The sequence below is a fragment of the Syngnathus acus genome, chromosome 20 (genome assembly GCF_901709675.1).
Source record: "Syngnathus acus chromosome 20, fSynAcu1.2, whole genome shotgun sequence".
NCBI lineage: Eukaryota > Metazoa > Chordata > Actinopteri > Syngnathiformes > Syngnathidae > Syngnathus > Syngnathus acus.
Genome location: NC_051104.1, coordinates 2,270,509 through 2,290,475, shown reverse-complemented (window position 1 = coordinate 2,290,475; position 19,967 = coordinate 2,270,509). Strand labels below are relative to the sequence as shown.

Here is a 19,967-nt window from a genome sequence, read left to right as displayed (position 1 = left end):
AGGACGAGGAAAGGGCGGGGGCTGATAATGATGAGGAATATCAAACATAATGCGGCCCAAGTAGCTGCCCTGTCCAATTTGTCCTCGTCGCGCGCTGATCGCTTCCTCCGTGTCCCAACAAACGCCGCAAGGACGACGAGGCGAGGCGAGCCGACACGGCGAATACAAATGACGCCTTGTTGCAGCGGGGGAGTGGAAATGTGTGATTAAAGGTGAGTGTAAGGTGTGGGGGGGGGACTTAAATACTCAAGACTGACCAGGCAGAATTCTTTCTCAGAGCTTTTCAAATACTTCGAGGGGGCATTTTTAAAACCGTCAAAAATGTTGGCGAGGTGATTGAGTGGTGTGGCGTGTCGCTACTTACACGTGGAGAGGCGGCACGGGCGACGGCTCGTAGATGTAGCGACCCTGCGCGTGTCTGTCGTCGATGGGCACCGGCGGGTGGAAGGCCGGGAAGAACTGAGGTGCGGCTGACAAAAAAACAAAAAGCACAGAAACTAAATGGACGCCACAGCAACAGGTGGCGCTATAACACCAAACTAGGAAAGTTGCACAAAAAATGCTTCACGAAGCTTCGTTAGTCCTCATTTAAAAAGCAAACTGTGGATACATTTCAAGTAATTTTTTAGTCACCTACAAGACAAATTTGTTGACACACACACACAAGGCCATAACTTACACTCACACCACCGTGTTAAACGTGTGCTGGCACGCATGTGCGAACTGTCGGACAAGCTGCGACGAGCCTACGAATCACCGGGCGAGTCGGCTTGTCAAACTTGGAAGGGGTTCAACAGCAACAACAAGCGATGACATTCCACCTCGGCATTAAACACACACTCGCGCGACTTCATTCACAGGCGCACACGTGTGACTTGAACGTTGCCAAGCCGCAGCGCCCCGAGGCAAAGCGCGCGTCAACATCTGCATACCTTCACGCGGCGAGGCTCTGATGTCATCCGTATGTTTGCTTTTTTAATACATACAAGTTGTGGGTACGTTTTTTATTTTGTCGGTGGGGGGAAACATCTGGCGGGGTACGTGCGGCGGCGCCATGGCAGATGGCCGACGGCTCAACAAGCGGCGCTTCATAAGAACGAGGGTGGGGGGCGCTCAGGTTGGTTGACCACATCACTGCTGCAAACAGAGCCCACACGGACAAAAGTTTTGGGACAGTAATTTTGAAAGCCTGATGCTCTGGCCTGCAATGCCAATTTGAGAGCATAACAAATGCCCCAAACTTAAGTGGACCGCATTACCCAGAATCCTGCGTTCCTCTCTCCACGCGTGCTGCGCCTGCGGCCCGTGTGGTTTATTTGAGTCGTGCTCCCGAGTTTACGTAAGCCGAGCTCTGTCTAAACAGAGCCGGCCGGCTGCCTCTTTCACGCCAGCGCAAACGTCCATTAGTGAGGCAAACAGCCATGTGTCACCGGGGGGGGATGTACACACTGCAGGAGGGGGCAAAGTGCTGGTGGGGGGGGTGGGGGTGGGGTCTTCTGGATCCATCCTGCCATCCATCTCCACAGCTTCCTGTGGGGACTCCTCGGTGTTTACTTCAGGGCTTAACTGCTGCTGCTCTTCTGGATATTCTAAAGGAAGGCCATTTGAGGCCACAGATACAGCCAAGGGGAGGGGGAGGGGGGGCTAGCTTAAGGCCAAACGCTGAAAACATGGTTTTGATCCAGACTTTTCATCATCATCCAAACGTTTCCTCCTAATGACCCTGATGTCACTTTGTGCAGCGACACAGTTTTTTTTTTTTGTTCTTCTCTCATTTTTCTCATTAAGACCCGATTACAAGCGGGTTTTAACGAAAAGGCAATTAAAGGCAAACTTTGTCGAGGCTCATTAATTTCCACACACCGAAATATAAGTGGGCTTCTAATTGCCTCGTCTTTTATTGGACACTTGAATGCTGTCAAAAGAATATGAGGATCAAACCTAAACCATCACTTTTTATTTTTCTTTGCCGTCGTTACTTCGCAGTCTCTTTTTAGCGTGCGATTTCTTTTAAACGTTTCCCAACCTTTATCGCACCAAAGCCCATCTTTTACATTCCAAAAGTTGATGCCTTGTCTATAAATCACTCCGATGCAAAGAAACTGAAAAGTTTTCGTCTCTATCGGTGATTGACAAATTACCGCAAATTGTACACCGGCTCCCTCTAGTGGTATGAAAACGAATCACGAAATAAAAGTTTGCATTATGTTACAGCACTTCAACTTTGTTGAAAATTTACAACAGTCCTTTTTTTCAGCACCTTTATCATACATTTTGAAATGTTATTTTTCAAACATTTATTCCGCTACACCTTTGATTGCGCAATATATTTTAAATAAGTGCATATATTTTTCCTTTCCTTTATGTAAGCACAGTGTTAATCTCCTTATTTTCCCCAGAGAGGAGACTCAGTGAACCGAGTAACCGCTCGTAAATCTCAGTCAGGTTTTCATAAACAATTTCCAATGGCAGTCTGTCGTCGTCAAGTCAGCCCGCGGCCGGGTTTACGCTCTCGGCGAGCGCACAAAGAGCCTCTGACGGATTGCGCGGGGCGGAGGGAGCTAATGTGGAACATATGAAGCTTGACGCCGACACGTTTTATGATGCCACCTCGCTCGGGACGCCTGAGCTCACCGCCGAGGCACGCCTGCCGTGAATCGGGCCCCACGGCTGCGCTTCCACCGCACCAAATTACTATGCTGGAACTGCACGAACTAAACTTTGGACTTAAAACGACAACCACTCTGAAACCACAAGGCGACTCCACTAAAAGTGTAACAAAACTACAACTGCGTTCAAACTACAGACAAAATTCTAACTAGCAGCACCACAAAAACAAGTCTTGGACTCACTGAGCACTCGACTGGTGTTGAACTTGAAGCAAGATGGCGCTGTGAGAAGGATATCCCATAATCCACCCCCCAAAAGTTTCAAAATAGATGAAAAGCAAGCCTGTGGAAGGGGCCCCAAATCCAAGGCCTTAACGCAGAGCTGTGATTAAGTTTGGAGGTAAACGTTTGGAGTTAATATCAGGTTTGTGCGCCGCCTTGCTGACCGACTCATCCCAGCTGTCACTCATCTGGCGCTCAAATTATACGGAACGCCGTCGCTGTTTTCCAACACGTACAGATGCTTGTGATGTTTCACTACGAGATGGTAGTTTAGGATCTTTTTTCTTTTGCGCGGGTTTGCGCAATAAGTCGTCCCACCCACTTTTTGGATTTTACCTAATGACCTGGATTGTTTCAGGTCCAAGCACCTAATTAGTGAATAAACAGAGGAGCCCGGTCTTGCTAGAGAGAGGAACTCAACATGCGTGACAGCATCAACCCGCCCCCCTCCCTTCCCCACCGAGTCTATCCCAGAGTGGATCAGGGAGTGCGGGTTATTTCAGCGGGCCTGTGGGGAGCGCCAATCTATCTCCCACATTTGCTGAATTTCTCCAGATTGGGATAAGCTGGGGGGGAGCCGAACAAAGCGCTATGCGCCGGCCTCTCCACCCAAACCACCCCCCCTTGCCGTCCTCCCCCTCCCAAGCTAAGAGAGATTCACACAGCAGTTTAGTAGCTGGAAAAAAAAAAAGTGCAGCCCTGCACACCTCCCCCCACCCACCAGAGTCTTTATCTCCCTGAGATCCCCCCCCACCCGAACGCCGATATGTCTCCGACACAAGGCGAGTTGATTTAAACCTCAAGTTAACTCACCAGCGTCGGGCGACGTCTATCTTAGTTCCACCCTCGCGGGGATTTATTTGGCCCCCTTCCGACATTCTGCGTTACTGCTGAGTGACAAAGAAGCCAAGGCCGCTATTTTGTCGACAGGCTCCGTAAACGCGGGCCGGAATCTTTCAAAATAAAGACCTAGAACTATAAACTCGACTCCCTCAAAACTAAAGTAGAACTCCAGCTGCTCTCACGTCTGCAAGCTAATCGCTTGTTTTCGCACCGTCCTCCAAAACGAAGCCAAAGTTGTAATCCATTTAGCACAACCCGTCAACCGCGTCCATCCCGGAATAATCCGCCAACACTGGAAGGTGCTATCAAGGGAACCGGGAGGGAAGTGAGGAAGAAGTGAAGGGGGAACTTGCGTCACAGTGATTTTTGGCCTCTTTGTCACGCAGGTGGCGCTCTGGGCTTCCCCGCCGCCGCCCTCGGGCCCGGCCGTAGAAACCTCGGAGAGGATTAAGCGGCGGAGCTTTAATGAGAGCCGAGCGGTTGCCGGGGCCGGGGCGCCGCTTCCCGAAGGTCCGTCCTGGCGGCCCCTGTGCCGCCGGCGGCGGAGCCACATCAAAGGGAGAAGCCAAAGAGGCTGAGGGGGTGGGGCGGAAGGGAAGGTGCCCCGCTCGGAAGAATCCCTTATCACCTCCTGAGAGGATGCTGCTCTGCGCTGAGAGATTGTCTGGAGCTGCCACCTGTCTCAGGCATCTTTGAAGGCGAGACGGCAGCGTGTGATGGGCCTGACCTCCTTGCGCTCCCTCCCCCGTTCTTTTATGTCTCTCTTCATTTTGGCCTTTGTTACTCACACCTCCCCACACTTGAGCGCGCCACCTTCGCTGCCGATTTCTCGTCGGAGAGCTTTTAATGGTCCTGCGCCGAAGATAGAAATCAGAACAGCGCAGCATCATGAATCTATCGTTCAGCTGACAGCTCCGCTATAGAAAGCGAGCATTATTTTTTGTAGCTCATGGCAGGCAAGTTTGCTTCATCATAGAACTGTAATCAAACCAAACTAAAAGTTGACTTATTATATTTGTTCTCCAACTGCAATGTACTTTTGGAAGTTCAACTTTCTGTCCAAGGCTTTACATATTGCGCAAGTTCAGCATGTTTTTGAATCTCATTAGAAGCGAAAGTTGTACCCCGCTGAGCTGATGTTAGCTTATCTTATGTAGCTGTAGAGAAAAAAAAAAACGATAACACGAGCAATGGGCCTGAATGAACCAACACACGCAGACACCATAATCCCGCTAATAAGGAGGCTGGCCGGCCAATAATCAAATTGTTATTGTTGTCAAGATGCCGCAAATCTTGCTTTTAAGCCTTCGCGACATCAGCGGAATGTTTTGTGCGTGCGCGATTAAGAAAACGAGGAAGTTGAAAAAAAGCGCTACGGCGGCGCTGCGACAGATGTTGCCGCGCTGATACCAAACGCTCTTCTTTGAACGTGCTAAATTCCCTGGAAATTCGGCTTCGTTCTCCTTCGGCCTCTTCGCGTTTAATCTCGTCATTGTTAACGAGACGCGCCGTTATTTCTCCAGACCGGGTCACGTGACTTGAAGATGTTCAGAACTCTTAAGTCACGCATACAAAGAGGAACTCGCATGGCAGATTGGGCGATGCGGCTAATAAGCTGTAAAAAGGGGGTGATGTGATGATCCCTGGTGTGCCGGACCACCGGGACCCCCGTGTTGTTCTGTCCTGATGAAAGGCGTCAGCCGCGGATGGAAGGCGTCCCTTCGCTTCGCCTGCGGCACGCCCGAGGCTGCCGCCGCTTCTCGATGATACCGAGGGAATGCGCCTCGCCGCAACATTCGAGGCGTCGTAAAGACAAACATTTAGCCCGTGCCTCGGCACCTCGGGCTTTCTTTGAAGGCACGCCGGCCCAAGTGGGTCGCTTCAAAGACCCGTCCTAAACTAGAACGACACGTGAACTATGGTAGAACTAGAAAGACACTAGATTTCTTCCTTTCATGTCTTCAGACCCTTTTTTGAAACCACGGAAGGTCGCTTCTTGTCAGGTTCTCCGAGGGGTCACTCCTTGGTTTTCTAACCCCCCTCCCCTCCCGTCGAAAAAAACATAGACCCACACTTGAAGATAAATGAAAATGTCTTGCGCAGTCCACATGAAGCGGAGCGCTGTAATTACTTGTCGGCACGGCGAGGCCGTTGTCGTGCCGATCACGTTCGGCGGCGGTGACAGCCGGCTCGCTCAGTTCACTGGTCAGCTGCATTTTGATATTGAGACGGATGCGTGGAGGGCCGGACGGACGCCTGGACGTGCTACGGCTCAGCGAAGCCCGAGATCAGCTAGCCGCAGCAGTTTTGCGACCGATCGACCTCCCCTGACCTCTGTTCCTCTCCTTTACGGATCCTTGAGTGATCCAGGTATTAGTCAGCTGACACCACACTCGACTACACTAAACTGCAACATAATAGTAAACCACAATTTAAGAGAAAAAAACGACAATAAAACTATAACACACACAGAATGGAACTCTAAAGACGTTCAGCTCCATTTTGATATCGAAACGGACGCGCTACGGCTCAGCGGATTTGTGACCCTGGTGACCTCCTTTCCCCCGCCGATCCAGGTAGTAGTCACCTCCGTCCGGGCTCAGTGGACAGGCTTAGCGAGGATACTCGCGAATGGGAATCCGGCGGCCGCGAGAGCCACGGCCGCGCCGCCTCAGGCTTAGCCAGCTCAGATTGTGCCATCAGTCAAGGACAACGAGGCTTTTGTACGAGGGCCCAAAGGCGGCCATCACCACGCTGTAAAAAAAAGTCACTTTGCCAAGCGAATTCTTAAGCGGAGAGATTTGAACTTTTTCACCGCCGCGTTTTCAGCAGCCGTTTTAACATTTGCAACAAATCCATGGCCTGAAAAGAAAGAATGGGCTTTGTCTTCCATCTTGGCAAAAGAGGGCCCCCATGTTTAAGAGAGACCCACTTTTAAAGAAGACGACGACTGTTGCTGGACGGCTGACCGGCTAATCGGCGCAGAATGTAAACAGATGTCGCATTCACACTTAAAGACAATTAGCGTCTTGAAAAACAAACAGCCGCCTCTCTCATTAATCCCCGGCGCAATCCCTTCCTCCTTATCCCTGGCGCCAAAAGCCTCGGTACATTAGAAGCGATGCCGACTCTTATCCGGTGCGTTTGCTCAAGAAAAGCGGCTAAGACGCGAGCATCGGCACGATTAGCTAACGCTAACAATAGGGGCCATGTTTGCTTCGCGGCTCCTCTTGTGTTGGGCTCAAGTGGGTGGAAAGCCCAAAAGTAAACACGGGCCGAGGCCAAGGACGATCACGCGACTGGCTGAATGAAGACAAGCTGCCGGGCCGGCCGCGTTCTTTTCTTCTTATTCTTGCCGCCAGGTGCATGCGGAGGCTGCAGGTGCCGTCGCGTTTTGGCGCCGACACGGGCCAGAAACCATGCTAAGCCGATTTATGAGCTTGCGTGTTATTGTGTAGGGCCTCTCCATCACTTGTACACACCTGGAATGAATTAGAGGAGGTGAGACTTCATGTTACGGCCCCGCCCCCTCCCCTCCCTTTACTTGCGGGATTCCTGCTACTCAAACGAGAAGTGGCAGTGTTGCTGACTTTAGGCCAGGATGGAACGGCCCCCATCGTCAGTGCGCTTTACCTTCAGTAAATAGAGTTACACTTGGCGGTCGGGCTCCGCTGGACTTTTCATTAGCAATCGGCCGGAACCGCTTTTCCGAGCCGATTGATGGCAAAGTCGAGAGGCAATTAGCCTCCTAATCAGACTCGTGCTAACCCAATCATTTCGCCGCCGTCCACCTTTGCTTCAGATTATCTCCACCATCTCACATTAAGCCTGCTTGGCGGATCTCACAGTTGCGGTGTGTGTGGGGGGGGGCAGTGTTAGTTGACATCGGGCCGTTTGAAGTGCGAGTTGATGAGAGCGGGCTCGGCGTTTAGGCGGACCGCCTTAATGAGGGAATTAAGCAGGCGCGCTGGCCATACCAACGCCGCCTGCAACCGCCACGTTGCCTCTCACACTCGAAGCGCTCTCATGAAAAAAAACCCGGGTGCACACACTACAGGAATGTTCCCGCGCTCAAAAGAAAATTTCTTACGGTAGTGCGTGTCCAGGTAGCCGTTGCGAGGGTCCATGGCGAAGAGAGTCCCCCGGTAGGGCAGGGCGTGTTCGGCCAGGTGTGGCAGCGAGCCGTGCAGCTCCTTCTTGAGCGGCGAGGGCCGCTCCTCGGTGGACGTGGAGGGCTCCTCGCTGGCGCCGCGCTCCGAGATGAGGGCGTTGCGCCTCTCGCGGTGGTACGGCGGGCCCGAGCTCTCGTCCTCTGCCAAAAACAGCACAAGAACTTCGTTAGGGACGACGTAGCATTTCACGATTGAGGCGCGAAACATTCAGCCCTCAAAAATGTATATTACGCAATGTGGTTGGCAAATCGTCTTGTCATTTGTCTTTCTGGTTGCAAAAAATTCAATAAATAAAGACACAGATTTTCCTCACCTGCAAGTGAGACTTTTTATCACCAGTGCAAACATGCGTATGGGTAAAAGTGTTTCAAAACGTAAGGATTTCCCAGAAGTCTGCTCTTAAATTCAGCTTTTTTTCCCCCTCCTTCATAAATCCCACGGAGAGAGCAAGAGAGGCTTCTCGACCGCATTCCAAGCTGCCCATTAAACAGCGTCATGGGTTGTATCAAGCGCTCCCCTCCCTCGCCATCCCCCCCGTTGGACTGCTCTTAAACTAAATCTCTCATCCGCTGTCTGACGGAGAAATTGGGAGGCGCGGGATCTCTGGGGGAGGAGGGGGAGGTTGCTTCCTGGCACGTCGGCTAAAGAAGGGGATAAACGTCGAGTTGAGTTCAAGGGCTGAGCTCAGCCGAGAAAGACGCGGCCTTTGACCTTTGAACTGGCAAGGGGGTGGGGGGACGCAAAGTCAGCCAGCCAACCGAGAGGAGTTTTATCCTTCCTCTTGTTTTTGTTTCTTTGCTACAATGTCAATATGAGCCGCTTAATTATACAATAGAATGAGAAAGCAACAAAAAATGGCAATTGGAAGGTTGAATGTTGGTTTCGTGGCCAGTCCTAATCCAGGCTTGTTATTTAGTCGTAAAACAAATACAACAAAAATGAAGCAGCAGAAGGAGCCACTTTGAGAATCTCTGCTCAAACTTTTCAAAGTTTGGTCACTTTGACTCAAACGTCCCTTTTCAAATGTTTGGTCTGCAAAAAGCCCCTTGGACGTGTCTCTAAAATCGGCCAGTTGACAGCCTTTTAACTGCTACATGGCTCCATTTATAAAACATCAGAAAAATAAGATCATAAATATGTGCAGTGCTCCAGTCAGCTCGCGCCTCCTCACATGTTGACGTCAGACACGTTTTTTTTTTTTTTTTAGCGGGGCGCTCCCGGCCTCCGCTATTTTCCAGCCCGTGTCGGCGGCGGCGGCTGAACCCGATTCCCGAAATCCCTTTATGTTAATATTGCGCTTTGCAAGAGCCAGACCTATTAATCCAGCTCGAGAGCGTATAAATGCCATTATTCCCTTAATAAGATCACGGGCTGTGCCGTATGGGATTAAATGCTTAGATCATAACTGACGCTGTCATTTCCTACGGATGAGGGCGGCTCGCTCCTCTCTCAGCCTGTCAGTTCCGCGTTAAAGGATCCCCGCAATTTGCCGCCGTCACGGAATAAGAGCGGGCGCATTTCCGGCCACCCCCCCTCTCTTAAATCTCGCCTCCTCAACGGTGCTCTCTTAAGGAAGCGCTCGTTCATCTGGCCTGCTTTGTTGCTCTTAATTGGCTGCTTGGAGGCTCAAGGTGGCCGTTCACAAACTTTTGACCACCTGGAAAATAGTTGGCCTGCCATAAAATATACTACGAAAAAGATAGTATGGGGGGAAAAAAAGCCGGATTAGCTGGCTGGTGTGAAAGCCCGTTTGGAGTTCCCCCTCCCGGTGAGGTCAAGCGACTAATGGCTCAATCACAGCGGTGTCACGAGCTCGCCGTGGCCCCCGCAGCCGTTGCCATGGCAAACCCGGGGTGGGTTCATCAATGTCCCATACGGCACCTTAAGGGGCTTCATTACTGCTCTCCCGAGCACCTTCAATGGTTAACCAACCACTTGGAGGCTCAATTGACTCCTGCGTGGACACGAGAACAACAAGAAGTGGACGAAGAAGCTTTTGTCTTCCGCTTTCAAAAGAACTTTTCCCTTTCTCATGTTTTATTTGCCTGTTTTTTTTCCCATGGTCGCCGCATCCAACCGTCCGTCGGTTCTGTTCGGACCAGCGCAAAAGCAGCAGGCAGGGCCTCTGCAGACCAAAAACTAAGAAATAGCAGAACTATCCCGCGCTCTCTCTCTCTCTGTGGTGATTGAATTTCTTAACATCTTTTCAAAAAGCGGTTAAATGCCTGCAGGCGAGAGGAAGAAACAAGCTAATGGTGGATGGGGAGCGCTGAACAAATTTCAGAGGCCTTTCCTGCTCGCGTTTGAGCTTGAAAGCGCACTGGCGCCTTTCAACTGTTCAAAGTCCTCCTTCCTCCTGCAGTGTCACTGAAGGATTTGAAAAGAAGGTAATTGTGATCGCTGCCGTCCTGATCAGAGCGCGCGCCCCGCCTTTAGTAGTAGAAAGGTACGGGCGCACTGTTGCGCCATTCTTCCCCGAGCCCCTTTTAGCGGGGCTGCTCAATACCTGCGAGCCGCTCATTAAAGTCGTCAAAATCCCAAATGTCGCCCTCTTGTCCGTGCCGCTATTGTCAGAACAGGCCACAAACCTTCGGGAGTGGATGCCAGGACTTTAAACGAGTGGCCGTGACTTACCTTGGTGCCATTGAGCGAGACGGCCAAAAACGGAGGTGATTATTATAAATATTTTAAATGAAGTTTGAAGTTTTTTTGTTGCACACCGAGAGAAGTAAACATTGGAAATTAAAAATCAAATCAAATTTATTATTATTTTTTATATATTTTGAAATATTTGTTGTAGATTTATATTTGTATATATTTATATATTTTTTTAATATTTTTATAATATTTGTCATTGTTATTATTTAATTGTAATCTATCGTGTGAAATGCCATGGATGGGCTAACTAAAATCAGCGGAGATGTCGCGGGAATTATAATGTTTCAAACAATGCCACACAAAGGTACGCAACTCTTAAAAAAAAAAGTTTGTATGTCTGAAATTTGGAGCTTAAGATCAGGGGATGCTTTGAGAATAATTGTCAATTTTTGTCTATGTGAAGCCCTTTGAGACTGCTTGTGATTTAGGGCTATACAAATAAACTTGACTTGACTTGACTTGACTTGAAATGTTAGCAAGGTGAAAATGCCCGATATAGCAAGGGAGCGAAGGCGGAACAGTAATATAGTGAGGGAATACTGATTGGACCAATGAAGTGGCACTCCAATCATTCAGAGAAACCTTAAAAACGTTTTTTTTTTTTTTTTTGCCCCGCGTCAAAGGCAGAGGTGAAAAAATAAGAACGGCTCCTTCCTCCACATGCTAATCCGTCTTTCACTCTCAAGCATCCGATTTGCCCTCCGGCCTCAACTCTTGTCAGTCTCCGAGGCCGGGACGTGCACGTTTCACCGGGTGCACAAAGGCCCACTACAAAAAAAAAGACCCCCCCCCTTCCCCCAAACCTCCGCCAACTCTCCTCCAACCCCCAGCCAGCGTCTTTTGTGCAGCCCAAACATCAGAAGAGGTGTTGTTGTACCTCTGAGCCAAAGCCGGAGAGAAGCGGCGCTCCACCTTGCGCGCCTCAAAGACGCGCTTGTCAATGGCACAAACAGGTTTTGGCTGCACAGAGAGGAGACATGAAGCAAAATCGCACCAGCACTTGCTCTTCAAAGCTCCTCTCCTCCTGTGCAATAATCTCTTGCTCCCCTTTCTTCCCTCCTCCTCCTCCTCGCCTTTCTCTTGCAAATCAACTCCCGGGAAAGACTGGAGACTCTCCCCAATTAACAATGAGCAGGAGAACATTCCAGCAGCTGGCTGGAGTTTAATAAGAGCACCTCTCCAAGCCGCTTTGGCTGACGCGCCCGATTCCACGCAATCGACGCGCGGGATTCGCCGGCGATTAGCCGCCTGCCCGGAAGACTGGAAAAATCTGAGCGAGCCCGATGTAACCGCCGCGAGCGGGATTAAGACGATAGGGTGGCGTTCTCGCCGCCCGACGGGTGACTTGTGCAATCGTGACTTACAAGGCAGGTGCTGCGAGGTACCTGAGGGCCTTTTAGCAGGATGGTTCGAGTCCAGCTCTCTGCCTCCGATCACAGAAGATTTAAAATTTGGATAGTTGAAAGTGTCACAAAAACTTCTTTTTTTGCTCCCGGTGAGCATTTGCGCCTGAATGAAACCTCTGTTCACATTGGCGAGCAGGGCGGAACCCGATCCGACTGTCGGCTCCGGCTCCTGGTTAGCAGTCGGCAACTGATTTCACACACCACAAATGCCTGCTTCAATATTCATCCAAGCAAACTCAACAACTCCCACATCTCAATTTGGCTCTCCCCCAGCCCCACCCCCATTTCCCGCTACGCCAACCACCGCAGGCTCTCTCTCTGCCGCTGGGGGTCTGCAGGGACGCCCCTCATGCGCACCACCCCGGCCTCCGGGAGCTCAGCCTCCGGCAGCGGCGGCCACCGGGCCCCAGAGCCAGGGAGGGGCAAATCAAAGCCTGCCCGGCTCCTTCCGTCTTGCCGGCACTCACCTCAAATCAGGCTCACAGCGGGATTGTGTCATGCCAAGACTCCGCCGGCCCCCTCGGCCTCCCCCTTGTTCGCCCATCAGGGGCGCGGCGGCTGGAAACCCCACCAGCATGTCATCAGGACCACATTGTGATGGAGCAATGAGCAGGGGCCCGCTACAACTAAAAAGCCTGCCCCCCCCACCCTTTTGACTGGGGATAGTTACGCAGCTTTTAAGACTGTTCACTGCAAGTACATCTTGGCCTACATTCTTGGGCGAATCAAACACCAAGAGGTAGGTGCATTTGATGGCAGCTTCAAAGCCAAAGATTCCATTAAACGCACCGGGCCAATCGGCTGTCGACGGTCACAAGTCGCCAGTGATGGGCTGTAACCTGTTACGCACTTCAAACTGTCCTCTGTAACAATGCCACATGATTGCACACCCATGTAACTTCTCCGGTACATTATTCTCACATACCAACTACTGGAGCCATATTCAGGTCTGAGACTTTGACCAAAGGGCACCTTGGCACACATTCTTAGGCCCCGAGGGTCCCGAATTAGCACCGACTGAGACGGTGGCTCGTCGTAGATCTGGGAAAGCTTCCCAGAACGCCAGCAGTGGGCCCGAAAGGCAGAATCTTACTTGCGACACACACGAGCCAGAGCGAGCCGGACCGGTCTGTGGCACTCCGATTAGCGCGGACCCGCCAAGAGAAATGGAACCGTGGCCAAAGCAAAGAAGTGGCGAGCCAACAGTTGGGATCCAGTCGAGAGGAGGGAAAAGAAATTTAAAAAAGCCACTGCACGACAGAGCAGCGAACGGTTCATTCACTTCGGCTTATTGCTTCAAAGTTTTTTTTTTAAACCTTTCACTCTTTGGGATGAGAGACCGGAAAATAGAAATAAACTCAAAATAAAAAATGAAAAAAGTGAAACAAAAAATGTCAAACAGAGCTAATTGAGTGCACCCTGAAAGAGGCAGGAGGCGGTCGCTTAATGAGGCACCTGCCCGCTAGCCATTGACTAGCACATTAGCTTCTAACCAAGGCTAGCGGGCTAATTTAACTTTTGACATTTGATAGCTAAGGAATGAGGGGGATCAGCCATTTATCTGGAACAGGATTACTCCCCCCTCGCTGTTGCCAGCTTCCCGTCCATCCATACGCACACACACACGCACACACACACACCCTCTTGCGAGCGAAGCCCGGATTCATTAATTTTCCTCCTGCTAAGCACTTTATCAATGCCTGGCGCTGTTCCACCGTGGTCACTGCACGCCTTCCCGCCGTCCGCCGTGCTCTCGGTACTGTGACCCACACAGTAAGTGGGACATCGCCGAAGCACATTTTTGGAAGTTTGGAAACGATCACAGTGGCATCTGCGGCGTGAAGCTCATTCTCTGGGACGGTAAAAAAAGAACGCCAAGTCGCTATTCTGGGTGATTCGAAAGGCGAGCTCTACACTAAACTCACACTAGAAACAGTAAAAAAATAAAAAAAATACAGAACCAAACAGAAGTCCTGATATGTTTCCTTTAAGTGTAGCCAAGTGTCTGTACTCTGTCTAACATAACTCGCGAGCACCTGGAAGTCAACAGAGGAAACCATGGCAGAGACTCGGCAAGATGGCGTCCAAATCAAAAACACACACTGGAAAGTTTGCACAGTGTTCAGTCTGGGGAACAGCGGCGCTATCGCTCACAAGAGGTGCGAGGAGCTCATTTGCATGGCGCATTAGTCTCAGTGAAAGGCCGAGTGGCTCCGTTACAAGTCGAACGTGGGGCTAAGCGCCAGTGTGACAAATTCGGGCAAAGTGAACGGCACAGTCGGGCCTTTCATGCTGCAGCTGGCAATACTCAGGCTGTCTCGCCCTTTGCCTATTTCTTTTTTTTTTTTTTTGACTAGCAAGACTGACAATTTCAATTCACGCCAACCTGGCACCCACAAGGAGGCACTGTTCTGGACTCACCGGTGCTAAACGCATTGAGGTTGAGCCTAGCTCAGGCTTGACCTTGGCAGCTTGATAAAAAAGCCCCACCTGAAAAGTCCAGGTAAGCCCTGGACCTTCATTGGCCCACGAGACAAAGCGTCTTGAGACTACAGTGTGGAAAAACTGTTACTGGTTTCAGAGTCCAAATATAGCAGCTCATGTCTGGCTTTTCCATTTGTGTCATCTCTCCCTCGTCCTTCAGCCCCCTCCTCTTTAATGACCTGTCCTCTCCTGTCGCTCGCATTGCCTCTCACCTCCATTTTTCTAATCTGGGCCTCACCATTAATCCCACATAAATATTGACTTGAGCCGCATATCTGCTGTCCTTATTGGAATGATTCCAAAGTGGTGTTTAAAGTGATCACCGCAAGCTCAAGGCTACTTTGGGATTTAAGCGTGCCGCGGTGTGTCCCACCCCCCCCCCCCCCCCCACTTAATCTCTCCTCTCGTCACTCGTCGCAAAGTTTCCGCAATATCCTGCATCCCCCCCCAACTCTCTCTGCGCGAAGCTCCCTCTTTTCACCTCCAAGCCCCTCCCTTGTGAACTCCACGGGGGGGGGGGGGGGACTCGCACAGACCCACGCAGAGCTGTCCCAGAGCCAAAACCAGAAACAAAGAGCCCACAGAGAGGCCTAGACATAATATGGAGCGCCTCTGACAGGACTCCAAGATGAAGTCATGAGGTCAACCAATAGTTAATAATCGTGCCCCGAAGACGAGCGGCATCAATACCGCCATTTAGCGGCGGAGAAAAATGAGCGTCGACACGCATGTGTGAGTGTCAGCGGTGTGCAACAAGTGTGGACGGATAAAAGGCTTTTAAAAACGTAATCAGATACTCCGGCGGGTCCTTTGTGGATACCAAAGGAGGGAAAACTAAACTTTTGGCTATGCTCCAACTAAGTTGAAGTACAGCCCATCCCCCCCGTCTTGTTCCTGATTGGAGGTTGTCTGACGAGAGACACGCCCGGGCAGTAATGGAGCCGTCGCCCCCTGGACATCGGCGGAGCTTCCCAGATTCAGATACGATCGTGGAATCTCTATCAAAAGTGGACCAGACATTGAACCGACAGAAAAAATATTTCTTTCTCTTCAGTTCTGATTGGATATGATCTCAATACAATTTTGTGAACTTGGGAGACCTTTGCAGCTGTGAAGCTAATCAAACCTTGAGCCCCTTTCCAGAGAACTCTTGACTTTTTGGGATCATCTGGATTAAAGGACCAAATGTGAAAACATCCTGACTTTGGTTGAAGTCTTCACATGCACGAAGACCAAAAAGTTTGAAGGGCTCGCTCGAGTTGGTGTTGCCTCTACAGACATTTGTTTCTCTGGCAAACTTTGTCTGCGCAACACATCTGAGTTCAATTCCCTCTTCTTCGCAAAATCAATTCCTCTCAGAGCGGGGCAAGGGGATTACATCGTCCCTCCCCGGATCCAACCCGACAAATGGTTCTTATCAGCTGACAGCCCCGGTTCCTCTCAGTCTTCCACGCCAATAGAGGCAACTCTTTTCGCACTCCAGACCTGAGGTATTTACGGGAGAAACAAGGGTGGGAAGAAGAGAGAGCGTGGAGGGAGCAGGAACAAGGAGCGCCGCCCGCCGCCTCTCCGCCGTGTCTGCTTCCAATCAATCGCCAGGAATCATTGCCATGCGTTTTGCCCTTTGATCCCAACTCAGGAGAAAGAGAGAGAGATCTGGTTGGTGGGGAGGAGGGAGATGGGTGAGGCCCAGGGGTAGTGGAAGTTGAAGGGGGAGATTAAGAGGATGCGGGGGCCTCTTGTTCAGGCAAACCTGAAAGGTTGACTTGATCAAGTTTGTCAGAGGCTGAGGCGCGAGTTTCTGTCATGAGAATACCCACGGCGGTACTGCATCGAGGTCGCCGTTTGTGGAGTTAATCATGACGCGGTCTCAGCCAAGCAGGCAAGGTTTCTTTAGATCCATATGAGGTTGTTTAAGCACAATGGCGCCACCTATGAGCCTGGAGTTTTGTCCTATATGAAAACATTCTAGTATTTGAGTAAATGTTTGATATACAGTACAGAACCGGACTCTATGCTAAAAGGAACAGTCCAACTAGTTTTCTCACGGAATTACATGCATAAATGAAAACTAACATTCAGAAAAGCCGCATCTGGCATCTTTTCTTGGCTGAGCTCTGCAATCTACCGAATGTCATTCAACTTGTGTCTATTTAGCCTTTAGTGCACACATCCATCTCAAATCCTCAAGTAATTCCCCGGCCAGACTCGAACCTTTAACTAATTATATGTTCTCACCACATGATGATGTGTGTCAAGGAAGCATTTAAAACCCAAAACTGGAAAACGTTTTTGTCATTGCACATTTTCTTCTGATCAACACCAGATGGGGCGTGCAAAAGCCATTAGACGCAAACGTCGGTCAGCGTTTGAAGAGAAGGGCCGGGGCCACGCACTGCCACCAGGACTTTGGCGAGCACAACAGAAAGCGAGGGAAGGAACGCACCATAATAAATTCTCCTGGCAGGCTCGGGACGCTCCTGCTTTTGTTCCTACTGGCAGGGGGGAGGCCACCGATGCCTGACAACAAATGGGGAAAAAAGTACAGGCATAATCAACTACTGTTTTCCCGCTTTACGGGGCCCCTGCGCCTCCCGCTCTCAGAGGAATGAGATCCGGCATGGGTGGAGCGGTCTTGGGATGTTGCTTGGTTTACCCCAACCTTAACCCCATGACATCATATCCCGAGGGACAGGCTCATTATCTTTTTTTGGGGTTAGTCATTGGTCTGGGGACTCGTCTGTGACCCCTGGTGAACACCTATTTTTACTGACCCGGTTCGACCCAGCAGATCTGTCTGCAGTCATAATATCTCTTGTTGCAGTTTTCTTCAGTGATGATTGTCTAAACTGTGACTAGAATTCTGGAGGTCCAAAGTTAGTAAGACAGGGTGAGAACCATTTCTGGCCACAGCTTCCCGACTCCCGAGGCCATCGAAGCAAGCGTGCATCATCGGCGAACGGAAGTTTGCCAGACGAGCGAGTCCAAGGCCGGGCTGGAAGGCTCATGTTCCCCTCCGCCCCGAGTAGCGGCGAGGCTAAGCTAATCCCGCGCCTCGGGCCCCGGCGAGGCAGCGCTGCCAAAGCCCGTCCCCCTGCTGCTGCAGGAAATTGCCTTCAGTCCACAGGTCCGTGAAATGAGCGTGACTCGCTGGTGAAAGGCTGAAAGCAAAACACGCCCACAGTTTGCGTGTCGACAGGTACAATCCTAAATTATCCTCACGGATTCCGAAAGCTTTTCGTGCATTTCGATGTATTATTTATGCAACAAGCTGGATTGATTGAACACAAATAGCCAATGAGAGGTTTGTGTGTCAGGCCCAAAACGCCTCCTCCATTGTGCTGTTTGACCCCCGGGCCTGGCGGTAGTCCCCGGAGGTCCCTTATCCCTCCATCAGTCCTCTCTCATTAGCCCCGCAGACGCAGAACCCGGAGCAAAGCAACTCGAAGGGGGCCCTCGCTTCCTCCTCGAATGCACACAGCACAAATACAAATGGAAGGAATCCCCCTCGGAGTGGTTCCGAAGCTCCGATCGCTCGCTGCCCGTGCCCCTCTGCTCACACTTTTTATTCTTGATCAACAAACGAGGAGATTTTTCATCCCTTTGGTGGCAAGGCGAGGAGGGAGGTGGACAAGGCGGAGATGGGGCAGAACACAGCGGAGAAACAGTTGATTATGAGTCCCATCAAGTGATCAATGATTTCATTAACAAGACGGATCACGCGGCTGTCATAGCGCTGGCACGGGCTGAGGGATGATCCATTTCCCCCAGACTCGCAGTTCCCCCCGCCTTGCCCTTTCGATATCCCTCTCCAGGCCACGAGCAAACAGGCGGGAGGGGAGGGGAGGGGGAGGTTAAAAATCGGAATGAAGCCTGCTTTTGACGGACGGTGGGGGCAGTCACGGGGGAGATGGAGGGGACTGCGGGGTAGGGGGGATGGGGGTGGGGGTGAAGGAGGCAAGGAAGAAAAGTGGAAATCCATTTTGAAACCCATTTTCAATTAGGGGTCCACAAGCTGTTATCACAGGTGTCCCAGAATGGCGGGCCGTAAGTGAAAATGTCTCCTATCCGTTTGTGAAATGAAACCTTATCTGGGAGGCACAAAGATGGCGGGGGACAGCGTATCTGTAAATTACTTTCCATCCGTGCTGTTAAGGGGAACTTTATTTCTGTCAGATGACACCCCTCCGCCACCCCCTCTATTTACTGTTGATCATTTAAATGGCCGCCTAAAAAGACGGCGGGCCGTCGACCCCTCGGTCCCCCCCCCCCTCTTGCCGCTCTTCACCTGTCCCATTTTCTTCCCTTTCTCCTTGAAAGCGTTCCTTTTGCTCGAGAGAGTTCCTGGCCAACCCCTTTGTTGTCCTTACTTGAACTGCTACCAACCCGCTCGTCAATTACACAACTTTTACAACATCTTTCACGAGCCTCTCATGATCCCTGCCCCACCCCCCAAGCATTCCAAGCCAACCATTTTTTTTAAAACCGCCCCACCAATTGCGACCATATCCTATTTTTTTTATCCCAACAAAAGAATCTGAAGACTTTGTGGCCCACCTGCCTGTTGAATAAGGAGAGAAGGAGTTGGGGCACGGGGGGGGGGGGACCTCCGCTGAAGCCCCTTCCAATCACGGCATTGTCGCGGCGCAGTCGGCTCTTTTGAGTTGTCAGGAAAGAAAAAGGGGGTTTAGGGATGGGGGGAGGCCGAGGTGGAGCATGAGGGACACGCAGAAGAATGGCACACAGGATGAAGCCACCTTTTAGTGGCCGACCACATCAGAGGGCTGTGCCAACAAGGACAACTCGGTGCCTGAATGAAACTTCCAATGGGGGAGTGTGAATAAAACATCAGCAGACTTCAAACTATTCCGTTATCGTTCGGATCTCGGGCCCACAGGGTTACTGCGGACTTGGGCCTTCTTCCGATGAGGGGAACCCGGCCGGCGCAGAGGTGGTTTGGCAGCTGCTCACAATTACCTTTTTGTTTGGAAGGGGGATGCAGGTCAAAGTTGGGGGTCGTGTTACACCTGATAAGAGGTTATGAGTTCTGGCGGAGGGGAATGTGGCGTAATTATAACCGACCTAAGAATGCTGGCTGCCTTATGACTCCGATGATGGTCTTAAACTTCCGGTCCGGTGACTTTGAAGCCATGTAAGTAGATCCGGCATTCATCGACCTGTGTCGTTCTCACGGGACGGAGTAGGCTTTCACACGGCACCACAATTTCGGAGAATACCTTCCGCTATTCTACTTCACGCATTTCCGTCTCTGATACGTCAACCAAAGCTGAGGAATCGGTCGTGAACCCCCCTTCTAGCAACCTTCAGTAACTGTACCTTTCACACAGAACAATGAAAACCTCGAGAACTGTAAAGGGGTCTTAAATACAGAACAGGTGCAGAAAAACAATAAATGCCAGTCTTTCGGATCCAGATCCGGGAACCTTGCCTCTACCTCCTGCAGTTTTCCAAACAGTCATTACATCATCAAGAAAAATCTACAATTACGGAGC

At 50.8% G+C, this 19,967-nt stretch overlaps 1 protein-coding gene across 2 annotated transcripts in view; it reads right to left on the bottom strand.

Moving 5' to 3' along the window:
- gli3 (GLI family zinc finger 3) overlaps window positions 1-19,967 on the bottom strand; it is a 57,182-nt gene that overhangs the window by 24,295 nt on the left and 12,920 nt on the right. For both annotated transcript variants that reach the window (XM_037279511.1, XM_037279512.1), the window contains exons 3-4: window positions 7,825-8,046; window positions 365-470 (exon numbers count right to left, since the gene is read on the bottom strand). In XM_037279511.1, the coding sequence (XP_037135406.1) occupies window positions 365-470; window positions 7,825-8,046 (328 nt within the window). The remainder of the gene's footprint in view (window positions 1-364; window positions 471-7,824; window positions 8,047-19,967) is intronic.